We start from the raw sequence: 23,841 nt of genomic DNA on the forward strand, positions 1-23,841 counted from the left end.
CTATTTTTAGCTATATAGAACATACATTTCCTGTACTTATATCACATAGTCTTTCCTGACACTAAGTTTTGGAGAGATTATTTGAAACCCACAGTGAAAGGCTAACTAGGTGTAAGTGGGTTTTGTACCATACATAAACTTTCTCAATTAATGCTTTCTGCTACCTCCTTTTACAGTTTCCTTTTGGCTTATAAATATATTAACGAAATTTATGGACTAAACTTTCATGTTATGATGATAATAAAAGGGTTGCAATATGAAAAACTCATAATGGAGTCACGGTGTTGGAAAATACTGTACTGAGCAAGGCTCCCCTTAAAGAGGGCTTTATTCAATACTGGTTTTAAGATACATTCTGCATCAAAATGGGAGGCACGGCTGTCTACTTCCCTATACCAGCAAGAAATTAACACCTGCTAGCCCGGCTAAACACTATGCAATTTATATACAAGGCATGAATGCCTTACCTGCCCTTCTCTGCACACTTGTTCCGAAGCGTGTGGGGTGGCACAGGAGCGAAAGGACAACTTAACCTATTCATAACTGAATACTTGGGCCTCAGACACCACGGTTTGCTAGGCTGCATGGGAGGGGAGCTGGGTGTTTTACTGTCACATTCACACACACTTCCCCAGGCCTGCACCCTGCATCATAAACTAGATTTTAAAGACTTAACAAAGTTTCCATCTAAATCAATACAAATTCAAGTCCCTGTAAAACTAATTTTTGTCTGCCACACTTTTTTTCCCTCCTCGGTAACTGTTCACAACAATATCTCACTTCTCTGCATCTATCTTTTAGCTTAAAAACCCCAAAACATGCCCCCCTTCCCCAACTTCATTACAGAGGCCTTACACATTTCCTAAAAACATCAGAATGTACCTGTAGACACCTAAAGCTTAGGTATAAAAGTACCAATGTTATAGCAACTCAGTGAAAAGTAGTAACCCGTTTCCCAGGTATACCTGCTTATATCGTAGAGTACGTCTCTCCAATGTATTCCGGACAAAAGGGGACTTCCTTGGCAGAGTTGAACTGTCACTGTCACTGCGATACAGCTGATTAGAAAAGACAGTGAAAATGCAGGCTGCTTACAAGGTTGTCTACATTAAGAATCCTGAATTAACCTTCTTTTTCTTTTGAGATTTATTTTTAGTAAGGTACTGAAACTGTCTTGTTTTAAGCATTTTATTTTTTTCAGCTTTAGTTATTTATAAAAATTTATATATAATTGTATATATACTGTATAGTTATGAGAATTCAAGAAACTTCAAAATTATCAGTGTTTTACAGATAAGTTTCATCAAGCATTCTACCAAATATCCAAGAGAATGTAACCTAAAAAAAGGGAGAGGGGAGAGTTAAAGGCAATATTTCTTCCTAAAGCATTTACTGCCACTGGCACAAAAAATACAGCCTCCCATTTTTTCCCTCTCTGATTTTAAGTAAATGTAGATTAAGTTAAGGTGTTTAACAGTCTTTTCCTTTTTGCACTACCTTTGTTCTGATGTGTGAGAGTGTTTTACTCACATTTCCTATATCACAAACAGACATGGAACCCAGAAATCAAACTGAAGAATTTGAAGGGGTCCACAGATGCACTGTGCGCAATGTAAATAAAGAGAGCAAAACCAAGACAGTCCTTGGTTTAGAAAAGGCAGAAAAGTTAAAAATCGTTACTGCATTTTCAAACACAAGCTCCTAAAAGCTTATGAAAGAGTACAATTAAAACCATGTGCGTTCCGCCAATATTGCAAACCTCAATATCCATGTATTGACCTGCAATACTGTGAGCCAACTGCTTATAAGCCTTTTGCCACTGAACACTGCCATCAGCTAAGGTCAACTTGAAAACTGTTGTGCTGATCCTCAATTACTAGCACCAGTGCACCCAGGAATCCTAGGTCCCACTGTAACCAGGGGACCTCTTCCTCACTGCGATGTTTAAATTCAATGAAAGATTATTCAGTAGAATCAAAAAAGTACTATATGTTTCTTAGAAGAAGTTATAAAAAAAAAATATGTAAAAACCACTTGTGTGGAAGAACCTCCCCACACTTCTTTTTAAGCCTTACTCACTCTGCAAACATATTGACTTCGGGCTCCAGGCGAGAAGGTCTGGGAACGAACAATAGTGCTACTGCGAACAAAAGCAGAACCCCGTGGCCTGCGGCTAGTTCTCTCTTTTGGAAGAATAGCAACTTCTTCAGGAAACAGATCCTCAGTGTTAGTTTCCTTATCCACCTAAAATTTCAATGAAGGAAAAAAAAATTATTTTTTCCTTATTTTCTCTCTGACCAAAAACAATCGGATATTTCAACAATATAAAAAGTAAACAATTTGCCCAGCTAGCTAGGTTCAAGTTTTAATGAGCACTGAGAACAGAGGATGAATCACCTCATTTTTAAAAAAGTTTTAAAACTAGGTCATTCAAAATTATAAGATTACCTTTCAGAAGCCTTTGCTGGAACTGTAACAATTATGAGATGCAGTTATAACGTGAATCATAGCTGCAGAGCACAAGAACATTCAGCATCGGCAACTGGGCATTAACCAAGCTACCACCTGATCTCCAGCCTCAACAGAAGAAAACTGTCACCTTTCAATAATCAAGGTGATTCTGAAGCAAGCAACTACTTTAAAACTGGAGAGAGCTAAAGAAACTCAACAAAAGGGAACTGAAAGACTGTTGAAGCAATGACACAAGAACACTAAAATAATCAGAAATACAGAAAACATGTTACTTCAGCAAAGCTTTTGAACTTTAAGATAACTCCTCAACAGGAGGTATGATCTTCCCTAAAGGCAACATGTATGGTTTATGTTTCTCTACTTCAATGGAACTGTGCTGATTTCAGCTTGTTCAGGATTGTTTTCAGTGTCTCATATCTTGAATACAAACGATTTTAAATTCATCAGTTTCAGCACAATCGTTCTGAAAACTTCAGCTGTATTTATTGTAACATTGAAAAAGGAATGCAAGTCTTAAAACATTAAGCTTCTTTCTTCACAATTCCTTCAAACCCCCTTATTTCAAAAAGCACTGGAATTTGAATGTGATCTCTTCTGTTCCAATTTCAGGTCAACACAGATACTGAAATGAGTACATCTTTAAAGATTAGATAAACGCCACAGTAAAAATTGCTTGCCTTTTGATATAAAAAACCCTAATTCTGTCCAGAAATAACTAGTAAACAAAACCCCTCAGCTCTAAAGAGGGTGTTTTTAACAACTCAAAAGGCACACTTCTGCCACGAAGGCAGTGCTTATACAGGGTTGTCTATGTCATTTCTGGTTCTTTTCTCTCCTGATCAATTTGGACTCAAAGAGCAGCAGTAACACACTTTGTGTGCGCCAGGCAGCGTGGCAGTTTCCGTACTGCAGTGTCTTCTCTCATTACCTTTAGTGGCGGAGGCTGCATTTTTCCAGAACTGTACTGGCCTGCTTGAGTTGCAAACATGTGTCCAGCTATTGAATCCCCGCAAAATGGCTCTGGATAAGGAGGACTAGTCTGGGTGCAATTACTGCATCCACTGTCAACAGATTCTGCTTGCCAACTCCTAAAGTCAGAACATCACAAAAATTTTGTAGGTATTAAAAAAACCTATGCAATTATGCATCATGTTTATATATTTCATTATCCAGGCTGGTTTATCACTTTAGAACATTATTTCTCCAATAAATATACAGAATTTTCAAAGGGAGAACATATCCTGCTTGCATTTGTGCAGAAGCAAACAAGCAAATACATTTCATGCCAAAAAAAAAAATCACCTTCCTTAATTTTCTGAAAGCTTATGTTCTTGTCTTTATAACAACACTAAGAAAACAGTAACAAAAACAACAGCACAACCAATGTAACAAACAAGGAGTATTATTAATGATAGTGTTGTAATAAACCTTAAGCTAGTAAAAGCTGTGTTGCATGTTCACTCCATAAGCATTGCAATGAGTATCTTTGACATTTTCCCATGTCGACACAAAATTTTGTTTTTTAGTACAGTGCTGTTGCAAACCCATGACAGTTGCCTCCTTAGCAAAGTTTCTGTTTGATGTAATGTCTTCCCACTCCCCAAATTCCAAGTCCTCTAAAGTCAGCCAGCTATTCATATACAATTTTCTCCCATTTGCACATCATCGCGTAATAACAGAATTTTATACTTATAACAGTAAGTGGGAGCAGATCTCAGACTAAGGACCTGCTGTTTCTCCTGCTGTATTTCAGACAACACCCACAGAGTAAATGTCGCTCAGCTGTTTGATGAGGTATTTAAACTACTTTTACCTTTCTGATACGGCTTCTGCCTGATCTTCCTTTCTTTCCATCTCCAGGATTTCCTCTTCTGTGTACTCCAGTTTTACCCTCTCTTCTGCCAACTCTCTCTCAACTGCTTCCAGCTGAGCAGTGGTCCTAGCTAACAGGGCTGTCACTGCATCCTGAAAGGTAAACTAGACTTCAAATAAACCCATTTGAACAAACCAATGTATTTAATGTATATTATTCAGAGAAAATAAAAATATAGCCACTGTATGTTCCTTAAAAAAAAATACAATCAAATCTGTCCCGAATCTTCATGAACAAAAAGTACATGGTGTTCCACGAACACTTCTCCTCACAGAAACTGGGCAAACTTGATCTCACTGTGGAGCATCATCCAGCAACTTAGATCAGAAAAGACCTCTGCAGGTCACCTAGTCTGATGTCCTGGCCAAAGCAGGGACAGCTTCATAGCCACATCAGGTTGCCTAGGGCCCAGTCAAGGGCTGAAAAATCTTCAAGTATGGAAATTGCACAGCCTTTGTTGACAATGTCTTGAAGTGCAGTGGCAGAAATTTTTAATGACTTTTAGTGTGTTACACTGGAAGTGTGTCTACAAACATACACAGAGTACTGTTTCAAGCACCTGTCCAGGCATGGCCTAGGTTTTAATTATGTTTTTAAAATCCAGCTGTTGCCACAAGAGCTAAATTAAGATATTACCTTCTGTGCACCTCAAAACCAAAGCGCACCCAAGATCACAACTAACCACCCAGCAGGTCAAATAAAATAAACAAATCACTTTTTCAGAGCCATACTGTTTTAACTGTAGTTACATTTCCAGAAGACCGAGGAATACTTTCTTCACACTGGTTTTTGTTTTTTGCTCTCTGAGGGTCTGAACCAGTGAAGATCTGAACAGTATACCAGTGAAGCTGCATCTCACCAGAACTCTCTGCATCAGTCAGGTTTATTTGAGCAATGCCCTGCAAAGAACAAAAAGCACTGACCACAATAAGATAAACACACACTGCAGGATAGACACCTTCTCATTTAAAGAGTATTTTACTTATAATGTAAAAAAACCCACTTTATCAAATACCAATACTGCCTCTTACACAGAGACAGTTTTGTTCGCTTGTGTTACGATGTTTAAGATAATGAATTTCTTGCCTCTTGCTTACTACCAGGAAGGGTCAGGGTAAATACTCAATATTTTAAGCAAAAAAAAAAAAAAATTCTAAGACTGATGTAGATACAATGGTTTCAGCTGACAGCTCTTAATATTTTATTAAAAAAACCCTCCCATTACAAATCAGATTTTTACATTTGCTTAAATTAAAATTACTTGACTTCAATCTGTGTTCTTTTGAGACAACTATATTCTGAAATACCCTTCCATTCTCTGGTCCTCAGAGGCACCTTCCAAAGGGAAAAAAATGTTGTGTAAACCAATTTTTTTTTGTCTGCCTATTTATGTAATAAATGGGCCATAAAGGAATTTTTCTACTTTCCAAAGCTTATTTTTTGGGGGGTTGTTTTTTTTTTTAATCAGTTCACTAGCTGGACCTAGTGATAATTTTACATTAGCTAGCCTTTAATTATTGCTTTTGGCTTTATCTGGCTATCTCTACAATCTGTTAATTTTCATGCTAATGCTAAAAATATTTTCATTTATATCGCTGGAAAAATCATGTAAAAATTGTTTTCATCTCTTACAAAACAAATAGCTGGATGCAATAATTCTAGTCGTAAAGGCGGTAGGCAATGTATACAGAAACTGCATTCAACTTTAAGCAGGTAAAGAAAGAGTTAATGAGAAAATAATAATAAATAATTGTATTGTTCGGGCTCTGTTTAAACAGGTGTATAAAGGACAATGGAGAAAAGGTTCTGAGACTAACAAAATAATGTCCTATTGGGATACAATATGTTACTGAGTACATCATTTCATGGCAGTATATTGGAGGCTACAAACAGAGATGCCTTTTCTCTTATATATAAAACAGAGATGTTTTCTAATTATTTTCTTGTTTTGATGCAGTGTAAGAAAGAAACATGTATTGAATACTCACACTTTTGCATCAGAGTTAGGAAATGCTTAAAATGTGCTGGGTTTAGTTTTACAGGTAGAGGGTAAAGCTGTTTTCCTGTCGTCAATATTGGGAAAAAAAATGTATGTTGACTCTTAAGATGTCTAGATGTCTGACACTGCCCTACACACTGTATTTATTAAGCACCTAGGAAAGCACGCCAAAGAAGCTGTTACTAACTGGGTAGAAAATCACCATCAAGCCAATTAATAACTATCAGTACTGAAAGTACTGATTAATATTTCACCTCCACCTCAAGATTTGGAGCTCACTTGAAAGATGAAGAAACCAAGGTGGGTCTGCTAGCAGTCCGTCACATGCCTGCTCTGACACATTTGTTAACAGCCTGGATGGTGGAATAGTAAAAGTATTTCTGCATTTCTTGGTGATGTCAAACACAGATTGTAACACTTATCAGAAAAGGATCAGAATTCAAAACAATGTTAAAAAATGGGATGGATGTTCTGAAATAAAAACATGAAATGCAAACCGACAAATTTTACACTCAAGAAGAAGAATTCAAATAAATTAAAGACACGGGGAATAATTGGTTGGTCAGGGTTATAAAAGATGAAAAACTGGGAATGAAACAGCAGTGCTGTGGGGTTGCAAGAAAGGCAATTGCATTTCTTTGATGTTTTTACATGAGCTTTATATGCTAATCATGGAAAATAAAAACTCCCTTATCTCAACATTGATGAGACCACCAGGGAAGAAATAAGCCAACTTAAGGAAGTACAGCTTCAGAAAGCTGTAAGAAAACAGAAATAGATCTTTCAGCAAGGCAGGGCATATGAGTAAAAGGTTGAGGGAATGGAAAGACCATCCCACAAGTTTAGCAGATTTACTTCTCTATGTAAGTGAAGTTTAGAACTATTTGACAGAAGAGTTGGTTTTATTTTTTTCTTTTATTCCCTGTTATGTACAAATATTTCTATAACCTGGGATAAATGCCAGCCTGGCTTCTGCATTTAGGAAAGCATTAAACTGGCATAATCTAATTGAAGGAAAAAAAAAAAAAAAAAAGCAGTCATCAAGAACTTCAGAAATATATGGATGATTAAATAGATGGGAAAAACTGTAATCTGAAGAGATGTTGAAAGACAGAGGCCTTGTTGATAGAGGCCATCAAAGCAGTTCCAAAGAGAGGTAGCAAGTATTTCTCAATTTTAGAAAACTGTTATTTTCCATTTAAGCAAAAAAGGGCAATGAATATGATGTTGAAACATACTTCAATGCACCTAACCTTAAGAAACCGTGGTACTGTTTCTCTCTTTTTGAGCAGCATTGTTAACTTACCCCAAAGTATGTTACCAACTACTGTATGTAAACAAAGACATTTCTCACAAAACTACACTGACTATCAAGGAGGAAAAATTCCTACCAACATAACCTGAAGACCTATCATTTTTTTGCTAAATCAGGAATAGTTAAAAGTGCCCTAAACTTAGGTTTAAAGGTGGACTAACAAACATGCATTCTTGACTAGATTTGCTCAAACAAACACCTCTTATCCATAGTCCAGCAAGACTACCCAGTAAGCTGCCTCTACCTCTTAACTACTTTGATAGGCTCACAAAAAATTCACTAACCCATTCAAACCTCTCACTGAAAAGGCAGCCCACTCACTTCAAAATAGCCATGATATCAGCCTCAAAGCAGGTTTATTTAAGCATATTTATATTTAACAGCTAAATGAAGCTAACATTTAACACATCTAAACACAATTAACACAGGTAACCTATCTAAACAATTGCTACATTTATTTGAATGCATCTTCATCAGATGCCTCGCTCAGTTTGAAGTAAAAGTTTGTGTAACAGAAACCTGTCTGGACCACTATTACCCTGCAACAAAGTTAAGACTGATATAATAGTAGTCCTCTTTGCCCAGCGTTACATAGCAACAAGAGGCTTGGATTTTTTATTTTTTTATAGGAAACTATTTTAATGATACTGATTCATCATGCACACATTACAGTGTCATGCATAAACAGAAATCTTGAGCACACTGTAGCCTAAAAGCTGTCATATTAAGTTTTGGGGGAAAAGTTTAATTTTCTTCTTACACAATCCCTTCTTGCACCAAAATTTAGCAACAGCAGATTTTTTTCAACTTTCTGCAAAGCAGACATTTGTGAGAAATGCATTCAATCAATAAAAAAATAACTCTTTATCTACTCAACCCCATTGCAATCAATGTAAACCTTGTATTGATTTTCAACATGCCTGTGCAATATAACAGAAAATAGTAGTATACATAACATTACTTTCAATACTGCTTAAAAAGCTCCAATTCTCAACCTCTGCTAATTTTGCTAATAATTTCCAAGACTTTACATAACTTAAAATGCACATATTTCAACTTTTTAAAAATCACACCTCTTTTTATTAACAGAACTATACTTATGCATGTGAACAAATGGATACATTAACATGTAACTCCATCAGCACTTCTTATAGAAAAATATTCACCTTCTTTTTTTAATCTTAAAAATTATTCGCCGAATAACTTCAGTTTCCCATATCACATAGCTTTTAAGAAAAAGAACCACTTACCAATAGTTCTTCTTGTTGCTGATGGTCAACTGAACAGATATACAGCTGCAGTGATTTTAATTTCAAAACGCTTGAATGCACAGGGATTCGGAAGACTTCATTAAATATTAACGGCATTTGGAATTCCAAAGCTCTAGAGCAGTAAGTGGTTGGTGTGCCTGACTCAAGTGGTGGCAAATAAACTCTCACATGACTGAGAACATCAAAACAGAAAAACAGCACAATTCAGACAAAGAAAGCTATTTCAATTTCTCAAAATCAGGCTAAGTAAAAACATCAGTGTAACTGCTACATTAAGAATCTGCTCTGGGATCTCCTTGTTACAGGAATTTAATTTGTATTCTTAACACAGAAGAACTGCAAAGCTAATCTGGAAATGCTATCTTTTTCTAACTAAAACTAATATTTTTTTTTTTTAGTTAGGTAGTTTAGTCAGTTTATTTATTTCAAGCTTGGTGCTTAAGCACAGGCACCAAGCAGCACTAGAGATGCCCTGAGGTATCCAAGGCATCTACATGGGGCTAGCAAGTACGACATAGGATCTATGGGAGAGCTATAGCCTTCCTCTGAGCAGCAGCAGCTGGAGGCCAGGTGCTATGCTATGCTATGTCAAATGGAAACACATGCCTATGTTTAGGCAATTGAATTGCCCCGTGTCACTGATCCATTTCTTCCTTCCATCCACTAAGCATACCCTCCCTGCCGCCCCCCCCCCCCCCCCCCCCCCGCCCACTTAACAAAAGCAGCACAAAAGGAGGGCAAAAGAAACTTGCAATCATCGCATCCATCTGCCATCTTAAAAAAAAAAAAAAAAAATTAAATATCTGGTACCATTTCATTTGAGACTCCAAGCCAAAAATAAAATCTACACCAGTTCTATCTGGCAGAATACAGCAGAGCTACTTAGAGAAGGGTTTCTCTGTTCTTCCTGTCCTGGCTGCTTGTCCAGCCCCCCCAGTACCCTGGGGTTTGTCATACCTTTCCTTGTGCCAGCAAACAGCTTCATGCAACTGTGCTGTGAACCGGTTTAGAAAACCTATCTGGGTTAAAAAGCTAACCTGGCATAAAAAAACTCCCCAAAACCACCAAACAAAAACAAATAAAAAAAATCCACCCAAAACCCCTCAAACTACAAACACCAAAAAGACCCTCAAACCTAAAAAAAAAAAAAAAAAAAAAAAATCCAGCTCACAGGCTCATTCAAGCTGACTACACAGCTACATGAACCCTTCTGGCACCACCAGAGAGGGGTTGAGACTGACAGGCAAGTAAACAGAGGACAATTGGAAGAGCTCACTACAGTGGAACTGCTGCACTGGAGTGTGAAGCATCAGTTAGCTAAACGGCTTCACATCCTGTAAAAAAGAAATCCAAATACTCTGCTCAAGGGCTGCTGCAGGTAACCTCCCCACCACTGCCCCCAGCAACTGATTCAGTGAATGTACAGTTGCACTGAGAAGTTCATTAAACTGGCTAAAAGCTTTTTCTGGTTTTGGTAAGACAAACTTATTTTTTGACCAGTCAAGCCAATTGATTTACCCTGCAGCCATTTCTTGATTCCAGCCCACAGTTAAGTAGAAGGATGGGGAACAGAACTGCCTTTTTGAGAGTCATTTAGATGCCCAACTGCCTTGATGACAATGTCCAACAAACCCTCTGGAGTAATTTTTTTCTTCAGTGACTCTGCTTTACTTTCTTAGATGATGCTGATTTCTTGTTCTAATCGCAAGGCAACATGGCTGAGTACTACTCAGTACTCACATTTTCTCCCTATCACATGCCTTTGCATCCACACTGAAAACAAAGTAAAAGGCCAACACTAATGCACTGACCTAATGTGAAGAATTTCCACTAGAGGTTTGCAGGGGTAGCAAGATGAAGCATTCTCAAGAAAGCTCAACTCATTCAGTAAGATGTATATCAATTTAACAACTCGCACAGAATGACTTATTTTACAATACAACACCTCCATTTTTCCCGCTTTCAAACAACCTCTTCCAGAGATAAAGATCAATGATTTTCATGTGCCAAATTTCTTTAAAATATGCTAAGATACATATCACTAGATAAAATGGTGGTTTATGGCAATGTTGGCATTATTTAAGAAACACTTATTAGAATAAACTAAATAACATTCTATGTGATGTGATATGGAATGTTGAAAAGTAGCACAGGCTGTCTGCACTTGTTCTCAGCTAGTACTGGTGTTAACACTATCTTCAGAGGGTCTTTCACACATACTCAAGGAGCTAATGGCCACAGAAGTCTGCAGATCTCCCAGCTGGGTTTTTTGTTGTTGTTTGTGTGGTTGTTGGTTTGGGTTTTTTTAAAGATAAAGGACAAGCTATCTCTTTTACTGATCAAGATACACGTTGCCATAAGAATTTGAGAAAATTACACTAAGCTTATTCTGGGATACATCACAGATAAGCTGTAGAGGAGCTGTACAGGAAATAATATTTCTGGAATACTGCAAATAATGTAGACAGCTTTCTGGCCAGAAGGCACTTGGTGATGAAAGCATGACTTTTGACATTTTTGAACAAACTTTCCTGTGCAGAATAAATATGTAAGAACAAGGGTCATTAGAGACCAGCCTTGTTACCTGACCAGTATGACAGAGGTTCCATAAAATTAACCCTTTCCTCATGTAACTAAGACATACCATCTTCTCAAGAAATGGCTTGATTTTGCATGAAAGCAAACAAATCTATGGTATTTACGACTGTGGCATAAAACAAGCAATGATCAGACTTTAGGTGAAATTTAAGCTTACATTTTGCAGTTTTCTTTAACAACTAGACTAGTAAAGTTCTTCAGCTGTAATACATGGACTAACAGACATTCGCTTCCACTGTCATGCCTGGAAAATAAATTTCCTGTTAGTCACCAAGGATCAATACTGTGTTTAAGAGAGAGAGATGGAAGATTAAAAAGATTTAAAGAATGTAAAAGCACCTTTTGTGTTAAACTAATCTCTTATACAAATCAGTTTGAATCAAAAGCAGTTACAGATATCACACTGATATTATTATTATAACATTATTAATAATATTAGCTACAGTAACAAAGTTATCAGAACTAAGAGAATTAAACATTCCATTTGAGAAGAATAAAATTCCTTACTGTGACTCTTGATAGTGAACAGGTTTTATAAAATACATCCTTTGGTTTAAACAGTTACACCATATACATACACATTTTTGTGTGCATGCACATTTGTAAAAACTTGTCAGTTACATTAGACAAATCAGTTGCACTATTTTCATTGGTTAATGAAAACAAATTTAAAACACCTACTCTTTCACATCAGCATCAATTCTGAAATGGAACAAACAATTCCGGCTGAGCTTGGGAATTAATTTTCCAAAGAGTAGAGATAATTCTGGAGGGCTGTCTAAGGCATGGCATCCTGCTTTGCACTGCTATAATCTGCCCTTCTCCACGCTACTCCCACTACCAACAACAGCATGCCGTAAGCACAAGATTTCAAAGCTATATTTGGGAACTGTATTTGTATTTGTGCTTCTTCACCTGTGACTTTCCTAAGGTAATCCTTTATCTGGCATGAAAAGATCTCACTCACAGAGACATATCTCTATATCCATACTCACACTAACGGTCCAGACAATGAAAATAAATGCTACTGAAAGTAGTAATGAAGGTCCTTTTCTCAGCCAGCCTTGAAAGGACATTGAATGAACTGTGGTTAAGGCACATCCCCAGCACAAAGTGGCATTTGACTGACTGATCTGCACATCTGCTAAACTTTGGCTGTCAGTTCAGGAGCTTAACACAATCCACTGCAGTTTAGTTCATTAAAAAGTTAAAACTAAACCCAAGAAAAGTAGTGAGCGATTCCTGCTGACTTGACAGGGAGAAAGAGGAGTAACTACTTACAGAAATCCAACGTGTATTTGCGGTTCTTCATTACCGGCAGCATCACCATAAACAGGCTCTTCCAGATCTTCATTCCTGCAGGAACACAAAGTACTGTAAACTACACACTGACTTCAGCTGTTAAAACATAATGAAATTAACATTTATTTTGTGATTTGTGGATGTAAGCAATTGTTTGGTAATACAGGAGGGATTGGTAATTTAGAAGGAATTGAGATACCTATTTAAAAAACACATAGAATTAGTAAGTCACAATTTTAAAAACTGAGGTCTTAGCTCTTTCAAGATATTCAGGTTATTTTTATACTTATCCTGTCTTCTTTTTCTCTTTAGCATCCTCAAAAGCTTATCTGCTTCCCAGTTACTGTTTATTGTGCTAAAACAATTGTATAAAGTAACACGTCTTTATCCATCTTTCAATCACTTGGTCAACCTACACATTTTTAGTTTTAGCAATTCATATATTTCCTCCTTGCAGTTATACTTTTATCACATGCTACTCAGAATTTTAAGTCACACTGTATAATTTTATTTTGTTATAGATGGTTGAAATAAAATCCTGATTTAAGACTAATAAGTTGAGAAAACTATCTTTCAAGGGAGAAATATATGGCGTTAAAATGTTAATAAAGTAAAAGGGACTTGGCACTTGTGAAGATGACAGTGGAACTGCAGGTAAAAAGTTTCTTCTTTCCTTTAAAACGTGCAACCTAATATTTTTATGTTACTAAGAACTAGCAATTTTGAATGCGTATTCAGAAATTTACAAGAAATTTTTTTGGACCATGTGGTAGAACAGGAATATTTCCAGCTTACTATGAATTTATACACCTGACCTTTTGCTTAAAGCTTCAAACACGCCACTGTCACTAGCCAGTGAATGATCTGAGAGACATGCTGAAACTCGCCTGGCTCTCCTCTCCGATCTTCTACCACTGTCTCCTCGCAGAGTTACAGCTGTCACAGAGAAAAAAGTAAAGACAACATCAGCTCAAGGCAATCTCTTAAGAATTAAACAAGGAGCGTTTATTGTACCGAAGCTAAGAGCAAAACAGCACAAATGCAGTTCACTGCTTTTTCATTTAACTTTAAATTAAAAAAACCTAGAGTACAATTGACCGGAGATTTTCTGTGGGAGAACTAAGGAAGGAAGTTTGTGGCTAATTTCTCTCTGACAAGACTAAGTATAAACCAACTGCATTGTTGTTAAATGTTTTTCTGGTAGAATAATCCCTCCTGGAGGAACACTTAGATTAATTCAACATATGTACACATGATATCCTAAACTTAAGATTTACTTACTGAATATACAATAGGTTGAAAACATACACAGAGACTAATTCTTTTAAGAAGTTATCTGATAACACAATGCTAAGTTTTGTTCTCATTTGTTTCCTAATACAAAGTCTCAAAGCATTCTGTTTATACCATCATATAATAGCAGCTTTTATTTACAGTCTGAGAAGCATTATCAAAAAGAACCAGCGCCTTCCAACTCACTCAAGACCATTTTTTTCAAATTCTTGGTGAATGACTTTGAAAACTGACTGGGGGAGGAGAAAGCAATGCTCAACCTCCTCTCCCAGCCTTCCCTGAATCATCGGCAACACCATAAATAGCAATAATTTTCATGATGTAAATGTATTGACAAAAATTACATTATACATCAGGTTTTGTACAGGTATAGCAGCTACCAATCCTTTGAAGTATGTGCACAAGTGGTAATGCTCAAGAATTGCATAGGTAAGGTTTGACACTTCAATGACAGCTCCTAACTTGAGGTTGTTTTCTTTTGAGTCCTAGAGAGAATCATTAAATAGACTTGTGGAAGTGTAATTACCAACTTTCCCCTCTTTTGCTTAAGGCTCAATGGCTGTCCTCAAAACAGAAAAGCAAGTGCAAAGAGATGCCACTTCAAAAGTGGGCAAAGCATCTTATTTGTTTCTATTTGTGCTCCGAAACTTAAGACACCATGGGAACATTCACAGTTTCAGCAGACAGCACTTGGAGTGACAGCAGCACAGTGCATATCGCATGGGAGACAAGTACCAGCTGTCTGTCATGTACAGATTACTGCCTCCCACCAAGGATGAAACACATCTTAACTAAAGTAACAACCTGTTAAGTACCTCTGTTACACATTATCTTAAGGCATCACAAATAAAATCAGCATTTTTTGTGCTGATTAGTATTAGTACCTAATCATTAAGTTTCCTTCAGCAGAATGCCAGCCCACAGCCTGAACTCCACCTGCAGAGCCCAGCTGAGGTACAGACAGTGAGCCACCCCGCTGCATGTGACCCATCTCACCTACCACCCAAGCACCACCAGGACAGAACATGAGGACTTGAAGTTTGATAAAAGTTCCCCAAATTAACACTGCTGTCAACAGAAATGTTTGGCTGAGGTTAGCTTTAACCCACTGTGGGACAGGCAGACAGACAGGATGCGCTGAGCCCTGCAGTCCTACATCAGCCAGAAGTACACTCCTGTTATCAGGCCACCAACACCACAAAATACCAAAAGATGTTCCAAAAATCACAAGGTCCTGTTTGGAGACAAAATTCCTGTATATCAGTAGAGCCAGTTCTCTGTCCCTTTGGTTCTATAAGTAGCCCTACGGACCCGGACCTCCCCTCCAAATTCAATGTTTAGTCATCTTCAGCCATGTAGGAAATTTATCTGCTGACCAGGAACAGCCCAACCTGCATTTGTCTCAATGCCTGGAGAAAGAACCACCCTTTCTCCCACCTCCAATTGTACATGATCCCACCTTTACTGTACATGACACACTGTGTACTGACACTCATGTCATCCTCACCACAAGTGAGAGCCAAGTTCAAGCTAGCTTACAGAAAGCAAAAAAACTGTATTTGAACTGTGCTCTCCACTGTATCACTTGTACAGTGTGGTGGGTTGGGGGGTTTGGTTGGTTTTTTCCTTCTTCTTCTTTGCTTTGTGTTTTTTTTTAAGAACTTTTAATTTGGTAAGCCCACCTCTGAGTATTTATCACTGCCACTGGCATTTATGTAGAATCAAATCTAACACTCTGTAGAGACATCTCTTAATACAAAAGCTTCCCAATAACTTTAAATCTCTAAAAAGAGGCCGAACTTTGGAAAAGTATGTAAATTTTGTATGAAAGTGCTCCTATAATTTCTGTACTAACTTCACCAAGTTACAGTAGGATGACCTCTTTCTGTAAATAAGCCTTTGGCTCACCCCTCTATGTGAGCACTTTGCATAGGTGTAGTGGACAGAAGACCTCACAGGCTCTCTCCTTTGGAGGTCCCTGTTCCCAGTTTGTCTGGAAGGAAAAAATGGTCTGAAGCATCAATATAATGTCATTAAAAACTGACATTTTACAACAATGTTGTAATCTGGCATTCACTTGCTTACTGACTGCAGGCAGTGGAAGAATTTGATAACATCTGGACAATCCCAGTGAATCTGGGAGAGATGCAAACACCAAAACATGGCCTTGACTAGAGAAAAAAAAAAAAAAAACAAACAAAAAAACAGTCAGCAGGAAAAATTGGTCAAGAAGAAAGAAACATTAGGTTTTGGTTTAAACAGAACATGGTTTTGCACAGGTTAGAGACTTTCCAATGCTGGAAGCTGAAGAATTGTTTAAAAATAAAGTTTTTATGATAGACAATTACCTTTCATTTTCTTATTTAAATAACAAAATCAGTAAACAACATAAATGAATTTCCAGAACTGCTAGGTGCCAAAGCTTGCTAAACATGACAGTTCTGATTAAAAGAATATTCTCAGGTGTCATTAGCTGAAAAAGTGAACTTCAAAGGAAATTTTGGTGTCTAAGATTTCATTAGCTAAAAAAAAAATACATCAATAAATGTAAAGCATGTTTCACAAGCTTAGAAAACTGGCAAATACTGCACATAGCTCAAAATGCACTAATAAAAAGAGTCAAACACTCTCATAAAAACTAAATCAGACACACAAACAGACCTTACCTACCATGATGCTGTCAGGCATTACTATGATATAATAAAGCTGAAGGTTGCAGAACACTTTCTCTAAGAATTTAACTACAGCCATGACTATATTGTTTAGTTAACATATAAAAAAAATTAAGTATGCCGTAATGATTAAACAGATACAGCACAATATCAAACAAAATCAAATGTAGCAAAATCTCCTGTTTCTTCACATGCAACTAAAAAAAAATAAAAACAACTAACCACCAACCAACACTTCACACAGAAAAACACACTAGGAATTACAGGCAAAAACAGCACAGTAAGTAATTTCAGGTTCACTTACAGTGAATTTTTCTCTTGTGCCGCATGAGAAACAAGACAAAATGAAAAGCAATGATAAATCATCTTTTAGATCTATGACAATATTTTGCAAACAAAAAGATCATTTAGGCATTAAAGGAAACTTGGCACTTGAAAGATTATTTTAGGATAGAAAGGAAGAGATAGTGAAGATATTAAACCCCCATATTTTATTAAGATGTTTCCTCCCACTCCCAGATTTATAAAAACGATGGGTTTGACTTCTCAGGCATAGTCCCTCATTTACACATGCCAGCATATTTCACAGTATAACCCCAAGACAGATGCAGAACAACAAAAGAGCAGATCAGCAACAGAACATCAAAACTGCAGCTCCTGAAGAACTCCTTGAATTTGCTCAAGTGCTGCTTCGGTGCAAAGTATGTGCATTTGATTCAGTGTTAACCCTCCCGGCCCCCAGAATTTGCAAAAATTACCTCATGTCTTGCCTAATGAAGGAACAGGCAAACAATTTGTCGGAGCCGAGACTTACTGGTTTGCCAGTGTCGCATTATGCTACCAGACCGTTGGGTGGCAGCAGCAAAGCACGCTGCATAGTACTTTTGTGAAAACCTCCTCCCCGCAACTGGGGGTTCCCAAACTGTGATATACGAGCTTGATGGTCCATCAAATTGTTCAAGAAAAGAGTACAAACCCAAAACAATTTCAAAACTTCCAACTGCTACTTGCAAACAACTGTATTACAATTGCAAACCCACCAGCTAATGAGTGTAAGCTCAAGGTAGTCATGACTCCAGGCAAAAAAAGCAGAAACATTAAACAATTTTCCCTTAAGCAACTCTTTTCAAATTCAAATATTAAAAACGAACAAACAACAACAACAAAAAAAAAACAAACCAAAAACAAAAAAAACCCACCTCTCAAAAAAAAGACAGGCTGGCTACCTTTTAACCATACATTCTCCCAATCTGCCTCAAAAAGCAACACAAAACACAGGGAAGTCATAACCCCTGTACTAGAAGCTGGAGCTGTACAGCACAGCAGTGACAGCAGGTACCACAGGCATGTTCTGCCAGAGGTTTTCAGAGAAACAGAAATGCGTAGAAACGTGACTGAGAAGGGAGAAAAGGAAAACCAAAGCAGGAACTCAACCCTCATCCTATTGCTCCCTAGGTCCTCAGACCAGGCCTTCACTTCTAGGAAACACGTACGAGCTATAAATGAACTACTAACATATTTTCACTTACCACAATGGGTGAAGACATGCTGTGGTCTGATCTGAGGTTTAAAGAAAGCCTCAGGAAGCCTCTTCATGGCACTAATTTAAGCACAAGCTTACATGCTGGTCTCTGGAATTCTGTTTATTTTGGTCTGAAAGCTGCAATATGGGCACTAGAAATGTTTACATCTAGTAAATGTAAATTCTGCCAGCACTATCTTCTGGCAGCGCTAGTTGTGTTAAGGAAAGTAGGTGAGTCTAGACTCAAGTGCTGTTTGAGTAATATAGGTTTTTTAGCACAGTGGTGGCATTTTCTTTTTAAAAATAAAAAGCTGAAAGCTTTTCCTTAGATACTGTCAATGTTCCTTCTCATTATCACTTGACAAGATTTTGGTAGGATAGTATAATAGATTCTCTGGTTATATTTCACGTTATTCCTGATGTTGTAGGCCCCGAATGCAACATTCTATGCAACTGCTAACACAGAGTTTTAAATGTAGAAATGGGATGGGAATTACAATCTTTACTATTAAAAATATTCTCTAAAAGCCCTTCTCTACTGGTATGGTTTTATTAGAAATACAAGAAAGGCAACACACAAAAACATCATCATGAAGAAATACTCTTTTTCATTTTACCAGTTCTTCATTTGGTTGATTAAAACAGGAAAAGAAAATTCTCATGTGCTTGTATGCTCAGGTTTTTAAATGTTTGCTCTTTAAAAAAAGGTTTTTTCCTCTTTTGATCTCTCTAATTTATGTTTCTCAACTGTAGTGCCTCAGAAGCTTCCACCAATGCAAGCTAAAGCAAGTCCATTAACTTCAGAGTCAAACAGGAAAAGAAAACTCAACAGTATGTGTGTTGTGGTAACTGCACACAGCTCTGCAGTCACAGAGCACAGGTCCTCTGAGACAACCCACTCGAGTGGACACTTAACTTCTCACACAGCCCCTGCAAAAGATGCTCCTTGGCTGACAAAGCACTCAGCTCCTGAGCACAGGGCATCTCGCACTCATGACCGCCATGGCACTGTGGCTTCTGCTCCACTGCAGAACTTAAGACATCATCGGAACATGGTCGGGGTGTGTGTGCAAATTCAGCATGGAGTCAGCCAGCCTTCAAGCACTGTCAGCAGCATGACCTCATACCTGGTTTTGTGGTTGGGGTTTTTTGTGTTGTTGTTTTTTTTTTTTTTTTTTTTGGGGGGGGGGGAAGTGGGGGGTTCCTATCTCTCCTAGGTTTGCGTTGCATTAGCTTGTAAGAAGAATGGCAACACGGGCATAACTGTGGGCCTCAGATGTAATTAAACCATACTTTAAAAAAAAAAAAAAAATCCAGTCCAAAACCAAAATATTTATTCCTTGATATGTTGCATTCCAAAGAAAGTCCATATTCCATTCCCCATATTCCACACAATTAATCACTATTTTAAAAACTATTTACAATGATTTCTCTACTCTTTCACCTCTTTGCCCTTAATCTAAAGTTTGGGATTTGGGGGTGTTTTTTTTCATTTGGTTAGGTTTTTTTAACAGCTAACATATACCATGTAATTTTTAACTGATGGAATTAAAATAAGCCAAACTGAGGAACAATCTCTTCTGTGCTAATATACTTAGCTCTGTGTGACATTTTCTATGATAATGTGACAAAAAAAAATAATGCCTAGAAACTCACCTCCACCAGTTTGGACAGCAGTCAGCTGTGGTCCCATTTCTCGCAGCCCTTCATTGTCCACAGGGTAAGTGGGTGCCTGAGACGAGCTCGTTCCTTGTGTATCATCATCACCCAATGCTGTGGTCTGAGCCCTGAGCATTTCCAGAGCTCCTATGCTTGCCATCTCTTCAAAACCTTCTGACATCTGAGCCAAGGGAGAATCTCGAGACGCAGAGAGAAATGGCGTGTCCAGAGGTGAGCTTGGTGGGGACAACGATGACAAGGAGGACCGCGATGACAGGGACGCCAGGGACTGCGGGGTATCCAGAGACCTCCGCTGCTTATTGAAATTTGAGTGTCCAATTGGATCAGCATATGGCACATCCTTTGTGAGAGACTCAAAGGGAATTATGTCAAAGCGTAAATGCTGGCCGTAGTCTGTAATGCTGTCTGATTTGTCATACTGCGGAAGGCCATAGATGTCCGTAAAGCTGACTGAGCTGAGGGAGCCTCTGCTGGAGGCCAAGGATCCTCGACTGGAGGCCAGGGATCCCCTGCTGCTGCCAGAGGACATTGTGAGAGTGCTAGCCGACAGACTACAGCAGGCAAAGAAAGAGAAAACAAAAAAGGCTCTTTCAAACATAATCAGAAACACCAGCGCAGACATAAAAATGTCAATCCAGATTACACAAGCAGTTCTACATGTATTCAGTACAGCGACACAGAGAGATGATTTGGCATTTTAAGGTCTAGCTCATGGCTCTTGCCCTAGTCTCAAGCACAGCCATGACTGGAACAGCAGAACTGACAACTAAATCAGGACCAAGTGCCTGAAAACAAATGGTCCAACAGGACAAGCCTACTCTTTCCTCCAATGTGTAAGCAGCCATAATTTGGCAGGTAAGAGGCCAGAGCAGGATATGCATCAGTGGACTCAATGTAAAGCCAGGAAGGGTAATTACCACGATCCAGCCTGAATTTACGTTAATGACTGGTCATAAACATATCAGGCAGAAGAAGTGCAAAGGGATTTGGAAAGTCCTAACAAACTGTTGTGTAAGCCTCACCCTCACAGTTTTTCCAGTGAAAAATAGAAAGGACTTTAGGATGAATCCTATTCCAGTTCCTCTTACCAAATCTCAGACAGTGAGAGAGAGAAGAATATGTGACAGAGAGAGATGAAGTGAGACACAGCAGGAACCGAGCTTTTGATGTTGGCATGGTGTTGAGCTGACAAATCCCCAAGAGCTGCATCTAAAAAGGCAGCTGTGAGTGTGAATATGCAAAATGTTCTGGCCTTCTGTGTGGGTCTTAACACATTCTCATATTTAAATGGCAAAATTCTGTCATCTCACCAGGGATCAAAAAACCCTCCTTTAGAGAAGGTATCACAACATTAAAATCTCACAGAACTTCAAAGAATGTTATCTTCCTATTAGTAAAACTGTAACAATATTACAACAGGTCTTAATTATGTATCTTCTTTTCAGAAAATGAAATAATAGATAAAGTCCCAAAATACATAACAATCTAGCCCAAATAGCTATATCTAGCTCTCTCTCTCTCTATATATATATATGTAAATAATACTACTTATAAAACTCTGTCCAAATCATCACATTCCATACACCAAACTGTACAAATTTTGCAAAAAACTAATTTACTTGGCATGTATACATAGAAGTACTAAAAGGTAAACTTTATAGTTCATTAATATTCTTCTTTGCTGTAGTTACACTTCAAAACCTACCGGTTTTACATAACTCACCTTTTTAACTGGGAGTGTAAATATGAGGTTAAACGTGTAGCTTCTTCTAGTTGCATAAGCAAACAATTTCTCTTTTCCTGTAACAGTATCCTACAATTAAATAGATACATATTACTATTTTTCTTCATTACAGTAGCGCTGAAGAAGTGCTAGGAGCCTTCCAAGTACAGAAAAATATTGTTGCATTGCAGTTTGGAATATAAAAAAGTTTCACTGTTTAATGAAAAGTTTTAACTTATGCAGCTCATATGAAGCAATGATAATTCCAGCAAGAACACAAGAACCAAGACACCAGAATTCTCAGACAAGAAAAGTAATTGAGGCACAATGTAAGAGTCATGATGTTGAAAGTACATTACAGCAATTAGCAAAGTCATAAAAACTCCTAGGTAAAAACATCAGACTCTACAAGATATTTTTTTCCCCTTGCATCAGCCTGATTGTGCCAGTAAAATACAGAGAACTACTATAACTTTCATTGCCTTGGCAGGAAAAAAAATATTCCAAATAGGCCTATTATCCAAGCTAATTAGTGTCGAATTTCAAAGATAAAAAGAAATTTTTTGGAGGACTTCTGTTAAGCAGTAACCACAAAATTCAACTTTGGGCTCTAATTCTAGTTGTTTCAAGTGTGTTTAAATATAATTATATTTAAGCAGGTGATACAGCATATTGAATACCACGCTATGATAAAAATCTCTTGCTGCAACTTATTTTTTGCCCATTCTAATAACAAGCAGGTGAATTACTCAGTACCATTGCCAATGGGAACGTACCTATAATGCTGTCTCATACACCTATAAGATATCTTAAATTCTGTAATTTGAGATTATTAAGACTTCAAAGAACAGATTTTATCCACTGATATAATTTATACTTTTCCTTTCCATTTATCCTTTTTCTGAATCCAGAATTAGAAGTATTCCTGGTGGTTCGTTTTTCCAAGCCCAATCACTGAATTTCAAAATAAAATCAGGGTGGTAATCTGTTTTGTGTTGTACATGTTTATGTCCAAGGAAGTTACTGCTCCAAGCCCTGCATTCACAAGTTGGCTGGAAACTGGGGTTCTGACATACACTTTGGAGAAAGCGTATCAAAACTTATTTCAGTGTTTCCATCCTTCCTCAACTGCAAAGACAGCTGTTAGAATTCAACATATTAATGGGCAGGAAAAACAAAACAAAACAAAAAAACCCGCACAACAAAAAGGGAGTCATTCTAGATAAAACAACAAAATGACAGCACTAGTTTCAATAAACTTTGTATGTTTAAGATACAAAAAAATATGTCTTTGTTAGCAGTAAAAACATAAATCTCTCAACTTCTTTGGCCTGCAAATTCACCAATTCATATTCTGGCAAGGGGCTGCTGCGCTACACTCCAGCACTCCACTGCCCTCTGAGGAGGCTGCCTTCGTTGCAACCACACAGCAGAAGCTGCACACCTGAGCCCATGCAACACTGAAGCTCTTCTGCTTCTGTGGACCCCAGACAAGATTAACCAAGTGGTGCAAGGAAGGCAGGAGCTCAGTTATGTAAACTTATATGACAAAGGCACTGCATGAGGAAACCAAAAGAAAAAGACAAATGGATGCAAGAAGCTTAACTGACTCAAAAGCTTGCAGGGGAAAGAAGGGTTATCTACACCACCTACTTTAAAAAATACACTTAGGAACCTACACCCCACAGTCACCAACGCTGTATGGTAGGTACCTGCGCTAAAGGGCATGTGATGCCTCCAACCCACATCACCAGCCAAACTTAAAAAAAAAAAAAAAAACAACCAAACAAAAAAACAACCACCACAACACCCAAAACCAAACCAACCAACCAACCAACCAAAAACCCACACCAATTAAACCCCACATCTACCATACAGATTTTAAGGTAATAAAGTTCTGCACATAATTCAGCGCCTTTAAAACTCAGTAACTGAACAGAAAAGGTAATTATTTAAAGAGGAAAGTTCTTCATATTTCACCATTAGGAGAAAGTGGAAATAGAAAGGAGAACTAGGAATAGTTTTGGTTATTCCTGAGCCTAAAACAAACAAATAAATAAATTAGGGCTACTAATAGTTAAGTTTTCTTCCATTTTTTAATAAAAAAATAGAGCACCCTTC

General features: G+C 37.7%; 1 protein-coding gene across 5 annotated transcripts in view; it reads right to left on the bottom strand.

Annotated features, from left to right (window-relative positions):
* Window positions 1-23,841, bottom strand: part of WWC3 (WWC family member 3) — a 103,681-nt gene that overhangs the window by 5,136 nt on the left and 74,704 nt on the right. For 2 of the 5 annotated variants that reach the window (XM_040582771.1, XM_040582770.1), the window contains exons 10-20: window positions 21,721-21,810; window positions 19,974-20,548; window positions 13,646-13,766; window positions 12,810-12,884; window positions 11,686-11,772; window positions 8,910-9,102; window positions 5,077-5,244; window positions 4,286-4,437; window positions 3,401-3,560; window positions 2,080-2,244; window positions 966-1,058 (exon numbers count right to left, since the gene is read on the bottom strand). In XM_040582771.1, the coding sequence (XP_040438705.1) occupies window positions 966-1,058; window positions 2,080-2,244; window positions 3,401-3,560; window positions 4,286-4,437; window positions 5,077-5,244; window positions 8,910-9,102; window positions 11,686-11,772; window positions 12,810-12,884; window positions 13,646-13,766; window positions 19,974-20,548; window positions 21,721-21,810 (1,879 nt within the window). Of the gene's footprint in view, window positions 1-965; window positions 1,059-2,079; window positions 2,245-3,400; window positions 3,561-4,285; window positions 4,450-5,076; window positions 5,245-8,909; window positions 9,103-11,685; window positions 11,773-12,809; window positions 12,885-13,645; window positions 13,767-19,973; window positions 20,549-21,720; window positions 21,811-23,841 lie in introns of all 5 variants that reach the window. The other 3 variants (XM_040582774.1, XM_040582773.1, XM_040582772.1) reach the window with 3 other exon arrangements.

This window comes from Falco naumanni, chromosome 2 (genome assembly GCF_017639655.2).
Source record: "Falco naumanni isolate bFalNau1 chromosome 2, bFalNau1.pat, whole genome shotgun sequence".
Classification (NCBI taxonomy): Eukaryota; Metazoa; Chordata; class Aves; order Falconiformes; family Falconidae; genus Falco; species Falco naumanni.